The 26,975-nt window shown below is 40.4% G+C and overlaps 1 protein-coding gene across 1 annotated transcript in view; it reads left to right on the plus strand.

Moving 5' to 3' along the window:
- The window catches only part of TG (thyroglobulin), a 148,825-nt gene extending 131,494 nt beyond the window's left edge, over positions 1-17,331 (plus strand). Inside the window, exons 45-48 of the mRNA XM_063152571.1 lie at positions 107-214; positions 11,120-11,260; positions 12,048-12,238; positions 16,994-17,331. Coding sequence (XP_063008641.1) covers positions 107-214; positions 11,120-11,260; positions 12,048-12,238; positions 16,994-17,106 — 553 coding nt within the window. The 3' untranslated portion in view covers positions 17,107-17,331. The remainder of the gene's footprint in view (positions 1-106; positions 215-11,119; positions 11,261-12,047; positions 12,239-16,993) is intronic.
- The last annotated feature ends 9,644 nt before the right edge of the window (positions 17,332-26,975 follow it).

A 26,975-nucleotide genomic window follows, 5' to 3' on the forward strand; every position in this document is an offset into this window, starting at 1 on the left:
GCTGAAGTAAACTATCAAAACAGAGAGAGACTTGTTGCTTGTGAGGGTTCTTCCCTTTTTTCCTTTACACAACTGTGTCTGTTCTCTGCTCCCCCTTTTTTGTCAGTGACCAGTTTATCACATGTCCCATCATAAACATGGCGAGCTACTGGGCTGCTGCCTCTCAAGGAAATGTCTTCATGTACCATGTGCCTGAGAGCTCCACACAGAGCAGGTAAGGAGATGGATTTTATTATGTTTCTTGGATTTAGAGTTTGTAAAACCAGGCCTGACTGCTTGTGTATGCACTGTGGAATACATGAATAGATGTAGTTATGTCAAATAAACAGTTCAGATGAGCAAAGGAGGGATTGGTCTAATAAATTCTTTACCTTTACAGAAATGTTTTTTCTGAACTGAGGCAGTTCCCATTAGACATCTAAATTGAGTTTCCCCTTTCCAGCTTACCTACCTTGACCAGTTCCAAAGCTGGCCTTTCAGATTCCTACTCTGCATCTGATAAACCTCCCACAAAGAATCAGAATTTGGTCCAAGTTGTCAGGAGTCCATGGCTCTCAAGATAAATGGGGTGTCATTTTCTAATTACTCAACATTAATTCAACACTGCCCTTTTTTGAGGTCAGTGCAGTTGTACTCCAGTTGTACTGACTGGCCTTCAGTGTGGATGAGCTCAGGGATTTATTCCTTCCTGTGCCAGCACTGTGACTGCTGTTCTGCAGACAGACTGTCTCATGGGAAGAAAAGTATTTTTGCACACAAGCATTGGTGGACTCAGACTCTGTGTCATCCTTCATTTTAGAAGCTTTCTTGAAAGACTGTCAGCAGGACAAGCTGTATTATATTTTAGGCAGGAAGGCCTAAGTGGCTGTGGGAGATGCAATGTCTTGTTGGGCACAGAACAATCTGGTAGGCAGAGGCCTTTCAGGTGACCTTCCCTGGCTTTATTTTAGACCCAGCCTTTCACAGAAGTCAGGAAGAGGTGCTGATGTTTGCAGGCAGTGGTCAGCACTTTGGGCTGCCCTGTGACTCACCAGAGTGACTCCTGCTCTCACAGTCCTGGTGACCAGAAACCACAGTGACAGTCCCCCCTTCTGTTCCCTGAATCCCCCCACCAGGGCAGGAATAAGCACACAGGGATGCTTATCCTCATACTGTTTCCTTATGAGGAGTCCATGCTTGTTCCCAGCCCCCTGGACTGCCTCTCACCTCTCTCCAGGAAGGCTTTTTGAGACCTTTTCCTTGTTCTCAGGCTTCCTCTAAAAGGGCTCAGGGGAGGGATGGTGGATTCCTACTGGCACCATTTGATCCTGTGAAGTTCCCTGCAAACTGCCTGGGTTTTTTCCCTTCCTGATAGCATAATGAAAAAGCAATTGAAAGAAGCCAGCCCAGATCTAGGTTACAGATGAAGGCCATTATGCTGTGGTAACACAGGCTTGCTTTCTTTTTAACTGAGAAGTTAATCCTCAGGGAGCTGTTATTTCTCTGGCAGCTCCAGCCAGAATGTTCACAGTGTTCCATTTGGCTACTGATAGGCCCAGATAAGTGATTTTTACAAGGCTCCAAACAGGGCTGAGCTATGGTATGCCAAAAATCCAGCCACACAAAAAGAAAAGATGTGTTCTCAAATGAGCCAGCAAGTTTTTTCTTGCTTTGGAGAATGATAGTTACCCAGCCATCTACGATTAGATCTTATTTGTAAGTAGATTAAATAGTACTTATACAGCTTAGACTCACTGGCTTTGAGGCAGTGATTTTGAATTGATAAGAATTTTCTCTTCTATCCAGCCCTATTTCAGATTTCTCTTGTGCTGATGTTATTTAGCTCTCCTCACACTCTTCTGTGCAGCAATAGTTTACATAGCACGCAGCTATGCTTTGTAATTATATTTATGTGGACAGTGGTGTTCTAGGCTAATTACTTCAACTTTAGTGCAAAAGTTATTGGTTTGGTTTTACATAACCCTCTTTAAAAGAATAAACAAAGCCAGAATGCTGTCCGAACCTTGCAGGAACATGAGGCAGAGGCTCAATTGCCTTAAGTTAAGCCACTTGCATGGAGAAATGGCCCAACTTGATATGCTGCATGGCACCCTTACTCCTTTCATCTTTATTTATCCTTTAGTGCCATTAAAATAAATGCTAAAAAAAAAAGGCTTGAAAAGCAAGCACTTTAACAGAAATTGCAGAATTCAGCTTGCCTATGTATGAGAGGATCTCATTTGTTACTGCAACGTGTCTATTTATGAAGTGATACCCTCGTTTTCCCCAGGGATCCCACATGAGGTCCTCTGCTGAATACACTGCAAGTATTTTGTTTAAATATTGTCATTCATTCATTCATTCATTCATTCATTCATTCATTCATTCATTCATTCATTCATTCATTCATTTATTCATTCATTCCTAAACTAATTTTCCTTTATTCTTCATCCCACTTTTGCTATGTCACCCTCTCTGGAGCATTCCCCCTCCATGCAATGGAGGTGCATTGCAGCCCCACTCACGACAGTGCTTTGATGCTATTGAGGGAAGGAGCTTCAAATGGGAGAGTGACTCCTAAAAATGGGAAACCATCAAGAATCTGGAACAAAAAAAACCAGTTCTTGGGAATATTATCAGCAATTTATCTTACCAGACTAAAACCAGTGATATCCATGAAACAGCTTTCGAGTAGAATATATAAACTAATCTTGGGGAAAGATCTGGCAATCATGTCCCCAACTTCCACAAGACTTCTGTAACCATTCGAACAGAGTCCTGAAAGTTCTCAAGTTCTTATTTGAAAACTGTGACTCCTAGGGGGGAAAGCAGAGGCATGCACTCTCCCAAATAAGCTACACCCTAGGCTGGAAGGCAGGACTTGTGAGTGTGAACTTGCTCAGCAGAAGTGAGAATTGAACCCTGCAAACATTCTGTTAAAGGCCTGAATAGCAGAACCCTGTTACAGCCATTTCTTTGTGTTAATGAGTGCAATAGCCAAAGTATTATTTTTTCACATGGTAGCTGTGTACAGGGCATTCTGTGAGTGCACACATTAAATAAGATCTCCTCATTCTTTGTAGCTGGAGGAAAACCTCATTAGACATTCCTATCACTCATAGGCTTTTGACAGAATAATGATTTCTCAATCAGTTTGCTGAGATATAACCCTTCACTTCTAAAAATGGGAATTTTTATAGTGTTATGTCCATAGGGTAACAAGAAAGATTAAATAATGAGAGTTTTTTACTTTGGTGTCTAAAATGTTCCTAAGAAGTCAGTTTACATGGGAGATGGACCTTGTCTCTTTGTGTTTGCAATCTGTATCATAAATATGATGATAATATATATAATCTATAATAATTGCTAATGGTTACCTCACAGTGGTATTGGAAAGACTACATTAAAATAATGTTTAGATAATTACAACACTGGAAGACTATTTACTCTTGGACAAAATATTCTGTCTGGGAAAATAGCCATTCACTAATTAGATAAGGCACCCTATAGCAACACATTCTTCAATTTTTCTTTTGTCACCTCTCTCCTACTTTATGGGTCTCCCAAAATGTAACAGAAAAGAGAGTTAAAATGTAGGGATGATGAAAAAAGTACTGGTATTTCCTTTTGTTTCACTTAATAACTAACAGCAAAATAAACAAGAGGGAGGGAGAAGTCAGCCAGCAAAGACAGATTGAACCACAATGATGCAAAGTGGACAAAAAATTATTAAACAGGGAGGAATTTCTGCCAGTAAAAGTAAATTAGCCAAAGTTTGTCTCTTAGCTGGATGTTTCTAAAATGTATACACATATACATATACATTCAAGATTGTGTAGATACAAGGGTAGGGTTAAAAAGCCTGCTCTACGTTGATGCCTATGACATATGTGGAAAATCACATAAAACCATGAACTGACAGTTTTTGCATAAATGAATGGATCTTGCAGAAAGCAAAATAATATCTCCTTCCACGTGGTAGCATTCTCCTGAGCTTGGCATGACACCATGTCTGCTTTAGTCTTCAGTTCCCATTTGAATGAGGAGCCAACTCCCACATTAATAATCTGTGGTAAAAATATATACATGACCCAGCTGCCATTTTCTCACTCTCTCTTTGAGAACACTTAGGCCTTGGAGTAAACATTTATTCTAAACAATGTAGGAGGAATCTGACTGCTCAGCACTGCCTGGGATTAGAGGGGAGAACTGGAGGATAGCTTTAGGTATGGTAAAGAAATGTGTGATAGGAGAAGTATGTTTTGACAAGGATAACATTATTAACTGTAAAAAGATTTGCCTTGTTAACCCTTCCAGAGGTTCTGGCTGATTTTTGTGTGTTATATTGAAGAAGCACCTCTTGCCATGTTAGCACAGTTTCCAAGTCACATTGTGGTGCTAAATGTTCTGTCTTAAAGATGGTGGTTAAAATTCAGTGCTCTGCCCACTGAAAGGGGCTGATCATCATCAGCAGCAGGATGGAAAAGCATCAAACTGAGACTTCATGAGGCTTTATCTTGTAGTCATTAACATGACCATAATAATCATCATTAAAGTTTTTCTTGATTTTGCATGGGGCAGATTTACCCAAGGTTAATGAGCTGCTGCCTTTTTTGAGTCTTTTTGGTCAGGGCTGTCTTCACCTCCTGGCCATGCACACTGGTGTGTGTTAGTGTGAGTTGTTAAAAGGCTGCTGTGTGCCAAGGCTCACATAGTTGGCTGGGTTTTGGTGACGCTTCTAAAGATTCCTGTAACTGAAGGCGAGAACTCCTGACTGATAAAACAAAAAATGTTTGTGTATAAGCCCATTCAACTATGTGAAGTATTCTTGGTTTCTGTTTATTATGGATGCAGCAGGAATTCTGGCTATACTTAATATCTCTTTAATTAAAGGAGATTTTTCTACTCTTTTCATTTCACAACAATGATATCATATTCTTGTCCTTTAATCCATCCACTACTCGCTGTCCACTTGATGCTCTCCCGTGTGAGATGATGTGATACCAACACCCCACAGGCTGGGGACACAGTCTAAACTGGGTGCTGTGCAGGCAGACAGGAGAGTGCCTCTGGGCTTCAAATGAATGATCTAAAACCAGAAGGCAAATAAATTACAAAATGCATGTTGCTCATAGCTGGGCAAGCACCACAATTGCCTGTGTCCACTTGCTGCAACAACAGCAAGCTCTTGTCATTGTGCTCTCTATTCCAGTCTCTACTCCCAGCCATCGCCTAAAAGCTGTTGTTTTGGAAGTGCCTCTCATTCCTTTGGCCTTATCCATTGCTTTGTGCCAGCTGCAGCTATGAAAACACTGTCCCACTGATACAGCCACATCATCCCATTCTCAACTCTTTGCAAAGTTTCTCTGCTTCTAAAGGCTTGGGGTCTGGACAATTTGTTTTTTCCTCCTGTGAAGTAGTTTAGAGACCTTTGTAATTCAGTAGATTTTCCAGATCTTGAAAATCAGCAATAAATATGCAAAGGCAAAGTAGCCAGCTCAGAAAAAGCAGAAAACATCTTTAAATGAACCAAAATTCAGCTGAAAGACTCAGAATAAAACAAATCAATTTTGGAGCTCTATGTGCTTCAGTGGCAGTTCCTATCAAATGTAATCTACAAGATAAGCACAAAGTGGATGCATGTTGAACACCATGTTGTCCTTGGTTCTCTGGGGTCTTTAGGTGTACACATCACCTTTTTTGGAGATTTATCCATTAATTCCACTTAAGAGTAGCCATACTGAACAGACACATGAATTTCAGTCCCCCAAAAGTCCAATCAAATGTCAGCATGCCTATTACTAGATCTTAAATACAGTAATTCCCTGACAGATTTGTGTAATCTATGTTCTTTAGGAATTCTGACAAGATGATTTCTTTCTTCTGACAAAGTGCTTTCTTTCTTCCTGCCTTAAGATCTATGATATTTTTTTTCAATTAGTGTGAGTTTTCAGGCTCTTGAATTTACTGTCTGCTATTTCAGTTTTATTTTCTTTAATTGGCACAGCTATAATGCAAAGTGGAACATTGTGTGTGTTGGGAGTGATTCAAGTGGAAAAGACACAGCAGACTCTAGAATACTTTTGCAAATCACATGTATCTATAGGGCTTTTTTGGTACAAAGGTGGATAAACTTGGCAGTTCAATCCTGTTAGGAGTTAAGCTTTTTCCATATGTCCTGATTTTCCTGAAAAGAAGAAAGCAAAATGTTCATCTGTTTTTCACATCCTTTCCCCCATTTGTTTGGCAGGAGTTCATGATGAGAGGAGACACAATGAGCCAAATGCATCCCTAGAACTGCTGAGGTCACACCAGGCCTCATATTGGCTCACTGAATTTCTATAAATATCCAGCTATCCTTTGATTATTTTTTTCTCCCTGCAATCACATACCATTTCCTTTCATAAAATGTGTGGCTGTACATAATTTTTAAATTTTTTTTTCTTGGCATAAAAATGAACATTTCAGTTCAAGCAAAGTGCAGGGTTGGTAGGCTGCTCCTCTCCCATGACATAGATGTTCCTGTTCAGGATACTGGATATGCTAATATACTCTGCAAAAATCTGCTGGTATTAATGTGAAAATAATACAGATGGGTGCAATTTTAATTGTGCATTTAATATTTCCAATAATTCTTACAAAAATATTTTTAAATGCATTTGCTGAAAATAAAAACCAGTATGGGGGCAGCAGAGCACACAGGCAGTAGAACATTTTATGTAAATCATATCCTCTTCTCCTGGGACAGAGTTGTTATGAAATCCTATTTCAGCTCAAATCAGCACGAGATTTATGAGTCTTTGAGTCTGGGTTTCACCTGTGCTGTTCAACTCACTCAGCATGTAAATAACCTGTTCTCAGCAAAGCCAAGTGACACTGAAGAGTTAGGGATTTTTACTTTCCTAGTGGTAGGCATGTCCTTGCAAATGGGATACAGAACGGGGCCTTGATTGTGAGGCTGGGAACTGAAAGCCATGATCTCTTCTCTGACACAAAATCTTTCACAGAATTGTTAGAAGGAGCAGTTATTCTCACAAAAGTTTACAGTAAAGGACAAATGGTTTTATTATCTCAGCAATCTCACAGATTGCCAACATCTGCTTTACTTGGTGACTGATTGAGTTTGAGCACAATATTTCTTCTGCATTTCTCGATGATCACTGGTAATTCTGGCTCAACTCTAGCTAGTTATATCTATCTTGTTATTTTAAAATTTAAATGATTGAATAGCAGTGGGAAGTTTGGTGTTTTGGTATCATATAGGACATCGTTAGAATTTTGAGCTAATTTACATTGGCTTCTGTGTTTGTGTGGAGGTCTAAAATAGAACCAAAATCTACATTAAGGCAACTAAGAATAGAAGCTATGACTCAAAATGCTTTGAGATTAATTGATATTAGTTGGAACAGAGAGTAAGGACTATTTTTAAATGAAAGGAAAAGGAGAAATATTAGGCTACAGTAAATCATTAATCATCAAAATGAGTTTCCAGTATGAAATAATTAGCCAGACCTAGAATAAGGACAAGGTTCAAAATGAGATCTATGTCCTAATTTACTATGTATCCCTCTGTGAGGTCCCTGCTGCCCCAGCTCTGAGTTGTGCATTCAGTCCTAACATAGCATGGTAGTCTGCCAGATCATATTCTGTTTTGACTCATTATGAATTGCCAGTAATGACAATTCCATTTGGCAAAGTTTTTGAGGATTTCTGAATTGGGGTGGTGGTGGTGAGACATTTTGTTTTGGGTTTTTTTTTTTGTCTGGTATTATTTGTTAGTTGTTGATTTGGCTTGGGTTTTTTTCTGTGCCAAAAGCTTGTGATAAAAATTTTAATTTCAGCTCTTGGACATGGGGGTTTATATCTATTGTCTGTTTGATTTGGAACCAAATCAACCATAACTGGGGTATTTTTGTTCTAAATTCTGATCTACTCATCCTTTTACCTTCCCTTTGTGTGTGAAAGTAGCCACAACTCTGCAGAGAGAGAAGTGAAGTATCTGATGGCTGAGTAATCTCTTTCTGTCTTTCCTACTTGAAAATTTAAATGGAAAATCCATCTTACGTTTAAGGAAAATTTTCTCAGAACCTATACCTTCCCAAATTAAATGGCTTGGCACTGGATAATAAAAATTCCCAGCAAATGATATTTCAGGGTCTGCTGTTAAATTGTTGGTTATGAATATCACAAAGTTTCTGATTTTACCATCTATTTTTCCATCTATTTTACCATCTATTTTACCATCTATTTTTTTTACCATTTACCATCTATTTTACCATCTATTTTTTACCATCCAGCAGCACTTCACTTCTGAGGTGAGGTAAGAATTCCCCATGGAGAGCTCATTTTAGTGTGAACAAATTGTAGGATCTGGCTTCTCTCTTCCCCATGGCATAATTTACTGGTCTGCCAAATAAAAAGAGCTGTGAATCTGAAAGATATTGACATCTTAAAAAGCAAAGCTATGCAGGGAAGATCTGAAGAGCCAACTTTGCACAAAGTACTAGTCCTGTAAAGTCAACAAAGCCAAGATTTCATCCTTACACATAATTACATTCACTGCTGTCTTTAAAATAATAGATCTGATCCTTGAAAAGGAACTTCTGTAGAGGAAGTTACTTGCTATTTGGTTTCCCTAAAAACTCCTTTTGCCTCTGTCTCTGCAGTCCTCCCTTTTGTCAGATTGTCCTCTGAAGTCCAACAGTTGTGGGACCTTCATATCCCCAATTAGAGCTGCTGCTGTTGAGCACATGCTTGGGAGTGCAGTTTGGAGCAGCTCAGGAAATAAAAACCTGCCTTCAGAGCTGGCAGTGTCCAACAGCAAAGCTATAAATACTTATTTATCTGTCTCTCCTTTCTTTATCTCATTCCACTTCTCCAGTGAAAAGTGTCACTACCTGGTGTTACCTTAAGTATGTTCAGAGCTCCTACATGACTCCAAAATCCTTGTTTGGGTATTTCTGGGCATTTTTCACTTCCCTCTGGTCCTTCTGACCCAAATCATTCTATGGTCCTGTTATTCTATGATTCTGTGATTCCATGATCACGATTCTATGAATCTCTGATCAGAGTTTGAGGAAGGAGACAGAAATATTCTCCTGATATTTCCCATCCAGCTGCCATCTAGACGTTCCCAGTTGTCTTTCCTGCTCTTCTGTGCATTTATGTATGTGCTTCTTTTCCCTCTTAACCTCAGAGGTTTTTTCTCGTCCTTATGTTTTCTTTTTCATCAACCAGAAATATTGAAAACAAATTGTGAAATTGTAGGGTTTTGTACCACTTTATGTCTCTGTACCAAACCAAGTACAGTCATACAAATCATTTCAAATGAAATAAATTCTCTATTTATGAGATTAGTCTGGACTGTGACCTTAACAGTTTTCACCTCTAGAAACATGAGGGCTAAGAACAAAATCCCATTTAGTGGGAAACCCCTAGTCCCAGCTTACTTGTTTTAGCTTCACAGCTAAGTTCACCTCTGCTGTGCAGTCCCTAAATGGGTAGATTTGTCTCTTCATTGCACCTCAACTAATTTCATGTTCTCTAATCTAATCAAAAGTGACTCTTCTTTGCCAAGAAAATTGCCTCTTTATGTATATCTTACCTTTGCTGCAATACTGACACGAGAAATTGCTGTTATGTACTGGGCCAAGCAAATTATTTTTAAGGCAAAATTATTAAACTATGATCTTGCTTAATCCTTCTATAAATATTTGGGAAAGAAAAATATGCTTTAATGTTGTTTCAGTTCTACATTTTTTTGGTGAATAATCTGTGAATAATTCACTTTCCAGATGCAAAGTATTACTGAGGTATTATGATAAGACTACGGAAAACAGAACCCAAGATGTATTTCATTTAGAGGGCTGTGTGCTTTTCAAAATAGAGGCTTTGGTGCCACCACTCATAAAGTGTAAAGCAGTCATCTTGCTTTTAGACCACCTGCCCATAATGGTGGTGGAACAACTCCTTGTTCCATTGGAGGCAGTATCAGGGTCACACCAGTGCTGCTGCATTTCATGTCCGAAGATAAAATAGTTTCAGTTGTGCTACCTTTTGACAAATGCCACTGCAGATGAAATCTTGTTGAGTGGATCTGGGATTTGTTTATTCTTGCCTCACAGACATCTGTTCCTTGTCCCAGGTCCCCTGATGCTGTCTGCCTCATGCAGCATTCAACCAAGTCAATAAGACCATTGTCCAAATGTGAAGATATGGAAAAGGCAATTGGACCAGGCCAGGTCCACAGCTTTGAGCTGTTCAAAGCTCTCTAAAACACATATTTAATTATAATTTTATTTGTAGAAGTTGACCACTGTTTTTCTGCAGGACTTGACGATGTTGAAATCTTTGCAGGGTCCTGCAAGTCTTATCGGGCCAGTCTTGTCTCTGAAATGTTGAAATATTCCTTATAATGAGTTATAAGTACTACGTGGAACTACACAGCAGTTGTTCTTTCTTAAATCTTATCAGATTATTTCAAGCTGTTTTGATTTGTCTGCCATATAAAACTTGGGATGAACAGAGTGTATGAACCAAAACCACCCAGCCAGCAGAGAAATTAGATTAAAACTATGTCTAAGAGAAATCTTCATAAACATCTCCTGTTACATCTTTTCTTATCCAGAATCCTGGCCACAATGAAGTCAATGGAAAAACTCCAATTGCTGCTAAGAAAGGCCAGAATTTTATTCCAAGTCTGTGAAATAAGCCATAATTAACCTTCCGTTGGGGCTGCCAGAATCCATGTCACCACTTGCTTCCACTTTCTGAATTTAATTTTAGTGAAAATCTGTCCAGAACTTAAGAGGCATTTAAGGAATAGCCAAGTGACTTTCTCCCTCTATCACTCTCCCTTATACACCCATTTAATTTTAAAATTGTGCTCTAACACCTTCCACAGTTTCCTTTTGTAACAAATGTTAATGACCCTGAACTAACATAATGGAAAATTCTCCTTGTTATTGCTTGCTCTTCATTTATGTTTTGGATTAAAGAAGTCCCACAGCTCACCACACTCTAATTAATGGCCATTAATTATTTCCAACTTTGCTTTATTCTCTGAAGTAATTTATTTCTCTTTCTTCCACAAATAAATAAATGATGGTTTTAGTTACCTTTCTATAAATATTTGGTTTAGCTCAGGTCAGGAGTTCCTGCTGGATGTTCAGTATGCGTTTGGTCTACCCTTTTACCCGAAGTATGAAGCACAATTTACTGATGAAGAAAAGGGCCTTTCCTTGCAAATTATGCAGTATCTCTCCAATTTCATAAACTCTGGGTAAGTGTGAAACTTTTAAGAATTGCTGTGACTGGGGAGACAGTGAGAAGTAGAGGGAATGTCGTCAGTCCAGACCCTGCCCTCACTTAATCATTCTCCATGTCCTCTACAGTTTGTAAGCCTACAGTGGGATTTGGTCCACACTGTTGGAAAGTCATGGCCAAGTTACCAACCAGAGCAGCCACCAAAGGTTTAGAGCAGGAGACTTAGCCAGGAGGAATGGAGATTTTATCTCCACTGACCAGCTGCAAATCCTACTAAAGTACACGCAGGCTTCAAAGGCCTTGGTGTTTTCTTCAGAGCTTAGTTCTAGGACCCCAATTCTTAAACTTCTTGGCTAAGAGTTCTCTTTTTCCCATAAGAAAAGGGAAAGCACAAGAAGACACAGTGCACCCTTTACCAATTACTCTGTGAACATCATTCTGTGCTACTGTGCTGTGCCCATGCTTGAGAATGAGGAGTATCTCTGGAAACCTAGTGTGGGAATGGTGGGAACACTGACTTAATGTGCTTTATCCAGTGTCTTGGGTTGGGCTGGGATTGAAGGCTGTTGAGGGTGTTCATAAGCCTGTGTCTATACAGGTTCTGTGTACCTGTTCTTAGGAGGTGAACCAGACTAAAAAGGTACAGTCAGACAAGGCACCATGAATGATTCACCAGTCTGGACTGAATCTGAACCCTGCTGGTCAGAGGGACTGGATGCACATTTCCCTGACCTAGCCAATCTTCTTATCATTTTACTGTTCGTGTAATTTTTTTCTAATGATGATATCTCCCACTCCCTTAGAAATCCAAACTACCCACACAGTTTCTCGAGAAGGATGCTGGGGGTGGTGCCTGCCTGGCCAATGTATCTGTCAAGTGATGGTGGTGATAACTACAAGGAATTCACTGCCTCTTTGCCGACTCTTAAAGGACTGAAAAAAGCAGACTGTTCCTTTTGGTCTGATTATATCAGAAGGCTGAAAGCATCCACAGGTGAGAAAAGTGTTTTCTGACATTAAATAAACCCTAAATTCTCTGCTAAATGTTTTTATCTGACTATAGTGCTGTTACATCACTGTAGAAAAACACTTTTTGCAAATTAAACATCTTGCAATGTCCAGATTATGTAGCTAAGAATGTAATACTAAACAAATTTACTTTATAGCAGATAATGTGTAATAAAGTTTAATTGTCCTGGACTTTAACTAGTTAGAGAAATATTCTTATGATAGTAGAAGATGTGGTGAAGCCATATGGAGGGCTTGCTCCCTGTTTACAGTCATAATATAGACTCTGGGTAAACTGGAAGGCTGTCTATACAGGCCTCTTTTGTATACTGGAAACACCTAACATGAAAATGTTGAGACACCTATGGATTAGGAAGAGCACAAATCATTTCCATCCACTGCCAAATTGCAGCTGAGGCTTTATATCTTGTTATGGTTCCTGCATGCTTTGACTTCTCACTAGATTAGTTTATTGGACTTTTTTTATAGCTGTGGTGATTATGCCTCTTGCATATGTCCTTTTATATTTGCCATAAATTTTAATGCAGCCATGAGAGCCCTTCAATTTTTTCTTACTGCTGTAAGGACAGTAAAACTGTCCTTAAAACTGACAGGACAGTAAAACCAATTCTCCTTAGATTTCAATCTGCTGTCTGTCCTGAATTTATTCTAGTAAATAAACTCCTCTTCATATCTGTGTATCTTGTAAATAAATATGGATAGCCTCAAGCAAACCAAACAAAGCCATCCCTTTTTGGCAGGCAGAGATGTTTTGAATTGTTCTTGGAGGCCTGCAAGTTTTGCATGTGTTTTTTATGTCTTAAGGATTCATCTTCACAGTGAATACAGTTCAGGCTTGCTCTGCTTTGGGGGCTGTTGAATTTCTGAGAACAAAATGTACTTTCCAAGACACTGAGCTACCCAGGCTATCTGTGCCTGACACGAGACCTCAGATGGGCTGAGGCTGATGTTTGAGTGACTCAAAACTAAAACATCTCAGAACCATCAAGCTGGTGGTTGTGATGCAAACACAGAGCATCAATTATCTACTTCAATAGATAACCTCAATCTTTACTCATGGTCTTTCTTCCAAAGTGGAGCAAAGATTTTGTTAGCCTTTTCATCAGTTTCCTGGTATCCTTCAATGTCTTTCAGGGTCAGAGGGGATATTTTGATCTCTCCAATGGGTTCGTGCTGATTGAGATATTGCTAATTTTCACAGCTTTATTCTGAGGTTTAAACAGTCCTGGCAATAACTCCTAGATGTTTTTGAACCTTATCTCACAGCACTGTGGCTGTGTAATGCCAGACTGGGCTGAAGTCACAGCTCTGGTAGAGTGACTGCTCACCAAGCACCACGGACAGAGACTATTCCTAGCACCTATGGAAATTCCCAAAAAGTGGGAAAATATCCACCAGGGCATATTTGTTTTGACATAGACAAGATTTAAAACTATCCAAACTGGTGTAGTAACACAAAATTCATGTATGGGTTAGTCCAATGATCTGTCTAGCTCAACGTCCTGCTCTTGTCCATAGCCAAAGCCAAATACTTGCATGTTAAACATAAAAATACAGGGAGCAAGAGAAAAACATACTTGAAGAGTTCACAAGGTTGAGTAAAATATTTGAAAATAAGCCATAGAGTGTGAAATTTATGGAGCATGGATTGTCAAGAAAATGTTTAAAAAGTACATGTCAAAAGTACATGTTAATCTTCAAGCAGAACTGAGTACACCCAGCTGGATCTCCAAGGCAGTATTTGCTTGGCCTCAGCACCATGGTAATGGAGTTACAAAGCTGATTTCTAAATTCCATCTAAGCTAAATTCCAAGCTAAATTCCATCTCACAGAAATGTGGGCTTGACACTGCTTTGATAGTAATTTTTAATTTGTTCTCTCTCTTGAATACTAAACTTTTTCATACAGTTTAAGTAGACATCACATCAAACCCTTCTCTGCTACAGACCCCTTAGCCTGGGATGGTAACTTACAGAGACACACCCTGTGAGTCTCTTGAGAACAATCTGACCCCAGGTCCTAATGAGAAAAGGTTCATAGTGTTCATCAGTTCAGTTAGAAAGACTGCAAAAAACTCAGATGGTGATGGCTGAGCCTTAATTTATTTTTGAGAGGATATTGTGCTGAAATTCATGCCAAAGCATGGTCAGTCTACCAGTACAAGTTCATCACTTTCATGGCTCCCAAAAATTAGATTCTGCAGGAATTGAGTCCCTATACACTATTTTTTTACCTTGTTGATGTGTGTCCTTGCATCCAGTTTGCTGTACCTGCCTTCAGAACTGAAGCCCTGCATCTCTGTTGTTCGCTGGCTGCTCCAGCCTCTGCTCCTGGAGTGCTGTCAGGCTGTCCTGTGGGGCATTGGCATATGCTGAATACTAGATTTGAGAGAACAATGCTGCAAACCATTTTTGGATGTTGTACCTTGTACTACTTCCTGAGGGGGATTTATTTGTCTGTCAGCTACCCTGAGATCCAATCTAACACTTTTCTGCCTTTCAAAAATTATAAATGTTCATTATAACATTCTTGGATTGTTGTTTTGAGTTGCAATTTGTGGCCTCATGCCAAGTAGATGGAATTTAGAAGTGTGCCAGCGGGAAGCATGGATAACAAAACATTCCAGTCTTCACATCTAAGTACAAAAGTGTACAGGAACTAGTGTGATGCAATCTCACCCAGGTGTGATGAATCCTGTTTTGTTCATCTCATCTTTTCCTTAAAATCAGTATTTTTCCAGCTTCATATCCCATCTGGAATCTATAAGCAAAAAAATCCCCGATATATTTCAATAAAATGGAGAAGAACTGGACAAACCAATGATCATAAAATATAGCTGGAACTGGCATTTTAAAAATTTTTCTCAATCCTTTGTATACTGCTGTGGGAAATGTCTTGACTTGGAAATGTCAAATCAGGGATGACTAAAGGCTCAAACCTCAATATCTCTGTCCAACAGAAAACTGAGGTATTCCTTGCTGTGGTTTAAGCTAAACTCATAAATTTCAACTTCTGGAATAAAACCTCTCATATTAGGAATCTGAAATGTCTTTTAGGTTATTCACTGCTGGATATAGAAGCTGTTTATCTTAACTGTTACCTGTAATTTGCTTTCCATTTAGTAAAAAAATTGTCCAAGTTTGTGTTTTGTTTTGTGATCAGAACAAAATATTTAATGACAGAATGTATCATTTGTCCCTGGCACACAGTTGGAATGTATGTTGTTGTATTTGAAGATAGTTTTTAAAAATCCATTTAATAAATGCAATGATTCATCATAATGTTTGCTGGCAGTGCCTTTACAAACTATGGTGGGAACTTGGAATCTGTTTCACTGCCAATGAACTAACAATCTCTTGAAGTTTTGTTTGAGACCAGTTCGTAAAGTTGGCATTTTGAGGAGCAGTTTTCTAGGGGAATTATGAAAGTGATGGTGCTTGAAGAGGTTTGGAGCTCCTTTGGTTGCATTTCAAAGATGTGCTTTATATTTTGAATTATGACGGTTTCCATGGGAAACATCAAACTGAGAAACAAGAAGAGTGGCAGTTGTGGAAAAAAGGAGCTGTAGATGGCTTTTTCCAGGGAATGTGTTAATAACTTGAAACTCAGTTAGAAATTCAGTTCAAAACAGGAGCTCCAGAATGTTTATATATATTCAGACAGATGTCTGGATGCTAACATTCCTGTTACATAGTGTGGTGGACTGTGTGTGCCTAACAGTGAGTCCCTTTGTGAGGGGCCTCTCACTGCATCCCAAACAGGTGGAGTTGGATCCAGCCTGCATCTCTTGCTCCTCTACCTGGTATCTAAACAGAACCAATCCTCCTAAAGCAAGTGCCTCTGCAACAATCTTGCAGCTGGGGAGAAAGAGGTGGCATTAGTGTCTCACAGTGAATTCTTGTCTGCCTAACTCATGTGCCTAAATTTTGACTTTTAGGTATATTTTCCATGCCTAAGTTGGCCAGATTGGACTTTATCTGTAGAAAATTCAATAGGTAGCAAAGATGGAGCCTTCTCCATGAGCTCTGGGATGCCATGGAGGCCAAACAAGAGTCCAAACAAAGTAAGAGTGTTCAGAGTTCAAACTTGAATCAAAACTGAATCAAGAATGTTGTTGTTAGCATTCATCTTTTATGCTTTCTAGTCACACCTTCATTTTTGGAAATCTCAAATAGAAAACATTCCTTTAGTATGAGGGACATCTGTGCAGCAATGAGAGCTCTTTGGCTATGAGGCATTAAATAAACACCCTCAGTGCACTTTCTTGACAGAACTTGGTGGTGTTGAGGCAACTGCATCACTGAAATAGGGTTGAAAACTGAAATCATAGGAAGTAAAAGATAACAAAAAAGATTTGTTGGAGGTAGGTGTTTGAGACTTTTTTTATTACAGACAGACAAAAAATTAATGTTGCCCACACTTCCTACCTGGTAAGGAATTTTCAAGAGATAATAGAAAAATAAAACCTTTCATGAGTGGAGAAAAAACTGTTATGTATTCCAATGGCAGTTATTTAAAGGACAATACTTAATTACCATGAGGTGATCAACCATTACTCTAAAGCATTTTTCAAATGGATTGCTAACTGAAAAAACCAGTTTCCTGAACATTTATAGCTGCATGAAAGGTTTTTAGGTGTGGCTGACAAAATGTGTACCCTGTAGTTTGCTGCCTCAATGATACGACACCTATTTTAACCTTAATTGTATTGTCCTTTCAGGAAGTGCAAGTGGTGGAGAGCCCTCTGCAGGAAACAGCTCTGGTGAAGCTCCAAGTGAAGTTCCCTCCCTGGAGAGCCAGCCCCTGGGGGATGAGGTGGCTTACAGCAGATAGGCAATCACAGGGCTGTGGGGTGGCTTTGTCACATAATTGTGCATCCACACAACCATCTCACACCAGATGAACACTTATTTTAGTTAACTTTCTCAACAAGTCCATTAGACCTTTCAATAAAGTAGTTTTCAAGAAAATTTATTAATATGGCACAAAATGAGCACTACAGCTAATATTTTAACTCAAAAGAGACTGTAATTAAAAAAAAAAAAAATAAGTACTAATAAAAACTGCAAAACCAAAACTACACTTGGTCTTTATTTCTTGCAACTACACAAATGCCAGCATATTCTAGGTACCACCAGCCAGAAAAGGACAGACATTAAAATACTCAGAAGCCCCTCAATGATGAGGCTCACATTTGTTAAATGTCATATCTGTATTGTCCTTTTTATTACTCATCCCATCACAAGCTGCTGATAGGAGAGAGAGCCTGGTTTGGCATTCTGGAGAAAAATGAAGAAGTCTAAAGTAGGAAGGAAGAGCAATTAAGGGAATCAAATGTATGCATTGAGTGTGTTCTCATGAAGTCATGCACATGCTATACTCATGATCCCCTGTGAAATTATTTGAAGACTATTTGGATAAGGCAGAGTACACAGAAGAGATAATGCAAAGAATATGTTCATTAAAGCTTAGATCATGCCATCCCTGGGACATTTATATTTTTAAAGAAGAAGGTGAGATACACAATAGTTTTGGAAGCATAAGGAAAATCATAGGATACCTCTAATGGCTCTGAAGGTATTTTGGATTAGGCTGTTAATTTATTGCTGTGATCATTTGGCAACAGACAGCATTCAGTTGACAGTATATCACACACATGTCCATGAGACCTCACAAAAAGTAAAATCAAGGTTGCCCAGTAGGACACAAATTTCTTGTGCAGTGCTGAAATGATTTAGCAAAACAACTCAAAAGGTTTTGTTTGCTGCTTGAGCCTTTTGACAGCACATGAGCTGTTACTGCTGTCTGCCATGTATCCAGGTTCCAAAGGTCTTACCAAGATAGAAGAAAAACTGTGTAATATTCCTGGTTCTTACACTCACATCCTTTTCAATAAACAGCGGAAGAATCAAGAAGCTCGTTAACTGGTTAAATATAAAAGAGTAAATATGGAGAACTCAAACTTGGTTTCCATCATTACCTATACCTAAATGAACTAACAGTAAAGGAAAAAAAAAAAAACAAACCCAAACAAAACAAAACCCAGAACTATTTAGGAGCTTTTTAAAAAGCCCAGATATTAAACATCTATCTCTGTAGAGGATGCTTTCTTTTCAGTAGCCATAGATACAGCAGCTCTGATTCCTTGGGCAAGATTGGGCTTATTTTTGCCCTTTTTGAGAAGTAATTGTTGGTCACAGCAACTCCAGTATTATTCTGCTGCCCATAGAACTGGCAAAGAGAGAACAGATTTAAAAGGATTCAGTATTGACTTATGTTAATGGAAGACAAATATGTAATCTTTTCCCACTCCCTATTCAGGTCCACGTTGAGTCCAGAGATGTCTCAGGAATTTGAGAAAAGATTTTTGTGGGGGTAACAGTTGTTGGTTTTTCTGGGTCTGGATTGAAGGTACTTGAGACAGTAATTTGTGTTTGGACTCAAGTGTTTATTATTTGTTATCAGTAAAACAGTCTCACTACTGTGACTTCTGCAGCTTTTCATTAGAAGGCACAAAATGGCCAACAATCTCTTGTTACAAGGTCTTTTAAGACTAAACTATCCAAGTAAGAACGGACCCCTAGATTATTTTCCTTTTTAACCCAATAACTGATCCCAAAGAGCTGCAATGGGGAATTTTCTGTCCAATTACAAAATGACACCCAAACCCACGAAGAAGAAGGAAAACGAAGCATGAAGAAGAAACCCAGCACAACACCCTGTGCTCTCCATCTTGCTTCCATCCACAACATACTAAAAATCCCAAAACCTCAATTTCTCACCAAGTGATGCACCTACACTACTCTCTATAATCTATTTCACACTTTTGTGGATTCCAGTCTACCTTGAAGTCTAGGGAACTTTCTCCATGAATGAGGGTCAAAGTCAGTGCTCCCCTGGGTGTCAGGGCACCCCAGAGCAGGCAGAGAAATATTCCCAGTGCCCTGGGTTTCCACAGGTTTTCATTTTGAGGTAGGAATGCAGCAACTTAGCCTTGTAGGCTCCTAATTACAGTCTTGGTCATCTGGTAGGACTGGTAGATGGACAGGTCTGACTGGGTTTTTCGGTCACCTCTCCTGAGATATCCAGCTCAACTGCCAATTTGATAAAAGAGACTCTTTAGTGTGGATTTTTTGAAAAACAACTTTATGTCATGACTGACTGCCCCCCATACACCCTGTTATAGTGGATGCAGGTCTTTAGGCTGTTCTATCTCTCTCCAGGTTTCCTAGAAGTGTTTTTTCTATAGCCCAGTGTTGGTTTCCTCCTTTAAAAAAGCATGAATATATTCTTCCCCACTTCTCTGCACCCTCTTCTTCTCTTATGCTAGTCCTGCTCACTCTCCATGCTCCATTAAACTTGCTTCTGTCAAGGCACATTTTGATGCTGACAAATGCAGTCCCATGATCCCTTGTGTTCCTGTAATTCCACATTTCCTCATCTTCCATCCCATATCCTCAAGCTCAAACATCTTTGAATTCCAAGACAACTTTTGCATCAGCACAAGTGAGTCAGTCTTTTTGGCTGTGAGTCTCATCACGTTCCTGGCTTCACTCCTCTTTCTTATGGGGAACCACACTGTTAGAAATATCCTGGTCAAATCCAACAGGAGATTTAATTAGAAAAGCACACATGTGGACTGACTGACAGAGGTCAGGAAACTTTAGCCTTGGTGATACTGAGAGGCCAAGTCTGCTCCCACATATAATTCCTAGTAAGAAAAATACATTCCCAGACTATTTAGGTCATTGAGCTCTAAACTGAAATACCAAAGACTGCAGTGATCTGGTACTGAGGCAATGCACAGAAGCACAACTAGAGCCATGCTTTCCTCCTTTCTACTGGAAATGGCTATAATATTTTAAAAGGGCAGCATTCTTTAAAACTTCCTATGAGCACACACACAGACAACTCAAGTTAATGCCATTAATGTTATTTAATCTGAACTTTTTGAAAGACAAGCCATCAGAACCTTTCTGTATACGTTTCTTTTAATACTTGAATATCTAACCTACAGCATTTTGTGTGATTTTTTCACACAGGAGGTATTAGGCAACAGAGAAAAAATGTGAAGTATTAGAAATATTTTACCATGCAGAGTTGGAAAGAAAACAACTGACTTAATGGCAATGCTGGAACGTTGATTGTTTGCATAAGTACTTGACACATAGAGCTGGAACATCACAGTTGTGATCATGCTATTACCCACATCATATAATTCCCTTGGCTAAAATTAGGGACTCAGTCTTTCACCATAGCAGCATCATAGTCAAAGTTATGTATCACATAAAGACTCACATTCTCTCTAACTTGCTCCAAATGCACTGCTCTGGAGCAGTGGCTTATGTAGTAGTAATTAGATATTTAAGGACTGTTGCTTCTCCCTATGTGAGGCTTAAAAAAAATAAACAAAGCAAAAGATCCTCCACATGGTTCTCATTTGGTCTTTGAAACACATCCACTGGCCTGGCTAGGATTTTATTTAAGTTTCAGGTGTGAAAGAGTTTGCTTAATCGGAAGTGTGATAGCCAGGGCTTTCTACTTTTTCTATTTTTTTTTCTGTTTTTATATGAGACTGATCTGGCCCAATGCTGAGGGTTGCTACTTCCTGCTCCTGCAGATGTGAATCCTCTAGTATGGCCTTTGGTCATGATGATGTTTGCTCCTTCTCCTGATTTTCCTGCTGCCATGGGAAGACCCTTGAATCCAGCACTGGCTAAAACTCAGTGACCTTCAGCTGAGAGCTCATGTGCCCTCAAGGACAATTAACACAGTTTTGCTTCAGGATTCCTGACAAATCTACTCACTCTTTGAGAGGCTGGTGTATGACTGGGTGTGGAGAATGCTGTGTTCCACAGCACAGATTTTGGATCATTACAGAAGTTATTATTTAAGGAGACCTCCTTTTCCTTCCTGTTGCTAGTCCTTATATATTCTGCTATCACAGCACGAGAGGCAATGCCTCAGGAGTTTATCTTTCCTGCTTCTTACACAATCACTCTACAGGCAGTCTGGTGAGCACAAGTCAATCTAACTTTCAGTATCTTCTAGGCCTCTGATTGGAGTCAGATGGGAGTGGATATTTTTAAACATTACAGCTGTTTTTCAAAGCTGACTAAGGAACTCTGTAAGTCAGATCCCACTAACCTGTAGGGAATTTGGATGCCCGGTTCCCATTATGGGTTTGGAAACCCCACTCAACACCTGTGCAATGGTCAGGGCTCATTTAGGAATCTTTTCCCTTTCATGAAGAGTGGATGGCCACAGACAAAAGCACCATTGCAATTGGCAACAGTTCATTGACCCACAAGGGGAGAATTTAACTTGTTGTTTAGCTTCCCTGGTCCAGACTGAGATCTTTAGCAAGACAGACCAAAAAAGCTGGCTTATTTTTTTTTCATCCAAACAAGACAGTGGACAGTTTTCAGGGGCAGCCAGCATTTTCATGACCATTATTAGCACACAGGTACTGTCTCACACAGAGAAGTAATGCACACCTCCAAAGGGTCTCACATATCCCTGTTTTAAATTCAGGAAAGAATCCAGAGGAGTCACAATCAGTTTACTGCAGCTTTTTATATATACCACTGATAGCAGTGATCTGCTCTGCATGTGTCAGCTTAAGGGAAATGAGAGCCCAAGTTCAAGAGCAAAGAGACTTTGCGTTCTTCTACATTATGCAATCACAATTGCTGAGATATGTCAATTTTAAATAGTAGAAGAATGATTTTTTCACTGAAAAATCTCTTGTTTAAAAGATTTTGATTGGATAGCTCGAAAACAGGATACCTAGGTAAGGCAAGGATTTATTCTGGCTCTGAAGAGTTTCCTCAGTACTTGTATCCTAAAACACAGGGAATACAACCATGAATTGATAGCTGCTCTTTGGAGTGGTCATTCAAAAGTCAATGGCTGCATGCTGGCTACCTGGGAGATTCAGCTCTAAAGTAAAGGCCATGTTAAGGTGAAAGATCACTCAAATAATTAACAACTGACTGCTTGGTTTATTGTAGGAAAAAGCCCAAGCAGTACCATTTAAATTCAGCATCTCAGATTAGCCTAAAGTGCAAAAAAATTCATGATGAGTGTTCATTCAAAATGCTACCTTACAGCAGAGTAAGGTGTAGGGCAGTTACACAAGGCAGATCCTGTTTCACAGGGTGTAGATCAGCCTGGGGTGGTGACCAACAGCCCTTGGGCAGATGTAGTAGAGATGTTTCCAGCAATGTTCACCACAGGGGAAGGATGGACTTCAACCTGACTCTTCCTTTCATCCCAAGAGGAAGCAGTCCCTTCCCACCATGTGCTGAAGAGAGCCCTGTCTCATCTCCCCGTTCTCTCCAAGTACACAAAGTTATTTAGGCACCTAACTTGGGACCTTGGGAGCTAGCTAAGCCAAACACCTGCAGTCCCACCCTTCATTACTGTCCGTAACTCCTACAAGATGTGAGTATGGAATGAGGCTTTCAAGAACTGATAGAGTTGTGCCTGACAGCCTGGTTTCTGTGGCTCCAAAGCTTTGTTTTCTCACAGTTTCTGTTGCAGCCTCCTGGGCTGTCAGAACTTGTGGCTGAGAGATGAAGATTGAATCACTTGGACACGATGATGCAAAGGCTGCATGCCCACCCAAGGGACTCCTCAGGGACAGCACTCTCAGGAGACAGGCTCCCATGTCTACTAAAACATCCTGAAAAGCGGTTTCTGGCAGAGCCAACACAGCCAAAAACCCCATCACAAGCCTGACTGCTTTCAGAGACAGCAGCTGGCTGGCAGGAGAGAAGGCAAACTCTGACAGGGTGTTTGCTTCACATCACTTCCATGGCAGTTTGCTCCTTTCATGCCTGGTAATAAACGCCTCACCAAGGGCTGAGGCTCTTGAATTTGGCAGGAAAGCCATGGGCCTGCCTTTCAGCTGAAGTCAAAAATGTCATCAGAGCCAGAGGCTGCAAGCTGCACTGATCCAGAGCAGTGGCACTCAGGGTGGTGACTGTGTTTATGAGGCAATGGATTATTCCTTTGCCAAGATGCCACAAGTGCTCCAAAAGGAGCACTTTCTCTGAGAAGCCATTTTTCATCAAGCCCCTCCCCACGGCCTTCCATCCTGCAGTCCAGCTGCAGATTTACACCTTTTTTATCACCTTCTTTGGAACATTTTAGCATGCTAAAAATACATCCCTTGGGCTGTGCTTAGCTCTCAGTCAGGCCATTGTCTCACAGACTGGAGCTCAATGAAGCTTGGTGGAAGACTAGAAAGCCAAATTTTGAGTGTAATTCCCAGGGATCAGGTGCTTGGGATCTGCCCAGACAAATCTAACATACTCCTTTAGTCCACCACCTTTTATTTTGGGTGAAATTTGCCTTTCCTGTTATTATTCTCATTCCTTTCCATTACCTGCAGCTCTCCACAGTTGACCAGGCTATTCTGGTGAAGGATCCATTGCTCCCCTTTGTGTGTAGCTGTCAGTGACCCAAAGCTGGTGTTGAAGATTGCAATGCAAGATATTTTCTATTACCATCTGTATGGCAGATTACTTTTGTCAAGTGGGCAGTTTGCCTTATCTCTCTCTTCACACCTCCCTCAGGAGGGGACATTGCTGATAACAGCTATTGAATGTCACTGCATGGCTGATAAGAACTATAACATCCCATTGTGAGATCCTCCGCCCAGAGGGAGGAGCCAAGCATTGCTACCCAGATATAATCCAGAGGTTTTGAGACACCAGCATGGCTTTCTCCATGGAATTCGCCAGAGAAACAGCAGCTGCCTCTTCTTCCACTGGATCTTCAGAGGAAGAATGCATCCTCCTCTACAGATCCCCCTTGCTCCAACAGAACCTCACCTGAAACTTCAGGAGGACTGCAGCCACATTTCCAATGGGACTGCCACCAACACCCTGAGCCACAGGGTGTCAGGTTGAGTTCTGACTCTGTTAGTGTTGTTCTAGTGTACTGCATTGTTTATTTTATCATTTTTTTCCTTCCCTATTAAAGAACTGTTATTTCCTGCTCCCATATTTTTGCCTGAAAGCCCCTTAATTTAAAATTTATAGCAATTCAGAGGGGTAGAGAAGGGTTTACATTCTCCATTTCAGGGGAGGCTCCTGCCTTGCTTAGCAAACTCCTGTCCTTCCAAACCAAGACAGTTGGTGACAGTGGTTTAGCTTCATTTCAGCACCATTGAAAGGCTGGCTTACACTTGTTCCAGTGTAAGCCCCCAAACACATCTTCATGGGTTTCTTTTATTGTTTGCTTGAATCCTCTTTTTCTGTCACCTCATGAGGGCTGCAGGATGGGGCTGGGGTAGAAGGGAAGGTAGATTTTAAGGTACAGCAAAGTAAGAAATTACCCTCAGGAAAAGGCAAATTAGAGGAGACCACATTCCTACCATGCTCCTGATCCTGCCATAGGTCAGGTTTGTGTGAGAAAAATGTCTTGTTTGTGAGGACACTGGAACTGGGGTGGTTATTCCAGACAGATCCTTCTGCACAAATCAATTTATACTAGTGGAGGAGCAGTCCTATTGAAACTCCAAAAAGGGGCACTTTTAATCTGTAATGGTGATGCTTTTGCCAGTACAGAAGCATATCAATAAATCCACACTCCCCAACTGATTTTGGTTTCCTCACAGCCCCTGAGCCAACAGGAAATGCTGTCCTGGAAGAGTTCTGCTCCATATCCACAGCCCTCCCTGGGCTGCTGAGCCTGAGCTAGCCAGCACTCAGCCTCCTTCCTGCCCACTCTTGCCCTCTGCAGCTGTTTTTGCTCTTCTCTTTAATCCCTAATTATTTATTTCCACTCTATCCCATTTCTTCTCACTGTCTATATTGGTTTCAGACAACTCTTCTCACCCACCTTCAACCAGAGCTTGTTGAACTTCTGCTGTGGGGAACTCAGACCTATTCTACTTCCACTTTTCCTGAGATTTGCCTAACATTTCATGATGACTGTGAATAAAAAACAAAATAGAGGAAGGAAGAATATTTAAAATAACATGGTGTTTTAATGTTGAAAGGTGCTTGGGGACTTAGTTTAATGCTGATTAAAGGAGTGGAGCTCTGCAGAAAGCACATGATTCACAGCCCCTAAGAGCAACATTTAGGGGTAGTAGATAAAATCTAATGGTAATAGTATAAAGGAAAAAATAATAAATTCAAATTGCAGTGCAGTGCTGCCTGAGACACAACTTCTTTAATTCCCACTCAGCATTTTCACTCAACCACCACAGTAAATAGGTCTGTGAATGAAAGTCTGCTGAGATAAAAGAACCTGCATAACAGCTAACATCAAAAGAAAAGCCTTTTTTTGCCTAATACATTGGGGACATTGTTTCCAACAAGAACAATTCATCCAAGTGAAATTCTGGCCACTTTTATTGCAGCCAGATCAGGAACACTTCCTGCAACTGGCCAAGAAAGTGTCTTGCCCTGGAAGCAGCCTGAAGTTCTCAGTACTTTGAAAAAAGCCAGAAAACCAAACAGAGCTGAGGTCTTCTCCCACTGAAACCCCCAGCTAAAATCCCTCTGGCTTCAAATCTGTCTTCCCTGATGACAGCAATGGTCAGGGAAGAGCAAAACAAACTTGCTGACACTGCAAGACCACCAAGGCCCAGCCTTAGAAAGGGGAGTGCTGCAGGGCTGAGTCTGGTCCATGGCTCATTTAGAAACAGCTGGGGCAAAATTCCATCTTCCCCCAATACCCTGTGTGCTGCAGTGCAGACAGAACCAGGACAAGAGCTAAAAACATCAAATATGAGATCATGATATTTGTTACTAACCTAGGTGTTGACTTTTTGCAAGAAGGACCAGAGATGAGCAGGGACAATGAGAGGGGCACAGATGTCCCCACTCAGAGCATGTGTCAGAACATCAGCTGGTGCTGCTGGGGAGAAGGAGGGCCAGGGTTAAGCAGGGTGAACAGTGGAACACAAAATGTTCCCTCTGTCTGGGCAAGTCTCCTTCCAGAGGTGTGCATCATGAGACAAACCAGAGACCCAATGCAGCTGAAATATTGCTATGATTACACAGGGAGATATGAATAATGAGATATTTGCTGTGCAATGTGCAACAGGCATGTTCCATGCTACTTGCTAGTAATTTTTAAACAAAAGCCCAGGGCAGACCTTTTTCAGCAATTCTTAGGCAGGAATGGTGTATCAGTCTCTGTTAGGACACAGTACATCTACTGTATACAACATACTCACAATATGTTGTCACCGTCCTAAAATACATTGCTAATTGGTCCCCATGACTGTGAAGTCCTTACACCATTTTTAAATGCCCAGCTAACAGAAACAGGATTTTCTGAAAGCTTTCTCTTCTGCATCATCACCTCCTCATCCCTTGCAATGCCAGCCCATCTAATTTACTCTCACATATTTGTTTTGCCCCAGTGGCTGCAGCCTCCACTGGGCACTGCCCTTTCTGGCTGTGGTCTGAACCTGGGGAGTTGGTGGCATGTGAAGGACATCAATTTTTATTACAGCTCTGGGTCAATCCCTGCAGACAGGCAGCAAATATGATGAATTCAGAAATGAGTTGGTGATGTTGAGAGCTGCATCAAGACTCTTATCTTAAATCCCCAATGTACAGAGTACCATTCATAGCTGAAGGGGAACTTTAAAAGCATTTAGCAGTGCCAGGTTTCTCTGTCATTCCTCTAGAGAAATTCATAAATCCACAGCGAAACCCCAGTGAAGGAACTGG

This window comes from Melospiza melodia, chromosome 1 (genome assembly GCF_035770615.1).
Source record: "Melospiza melodia melodia isolate bMelMel2 chromosome 1, bMelMel2.pri, whole genome shotgun sequence".
In the NCBI taxonomy this organism is placed as follows: domain Eukaryota; kingdom Metazoa; phylum Chordata; class Aves; order Passeriformes; family Passerellidae; genus Melospiza; species Melospiza melodia.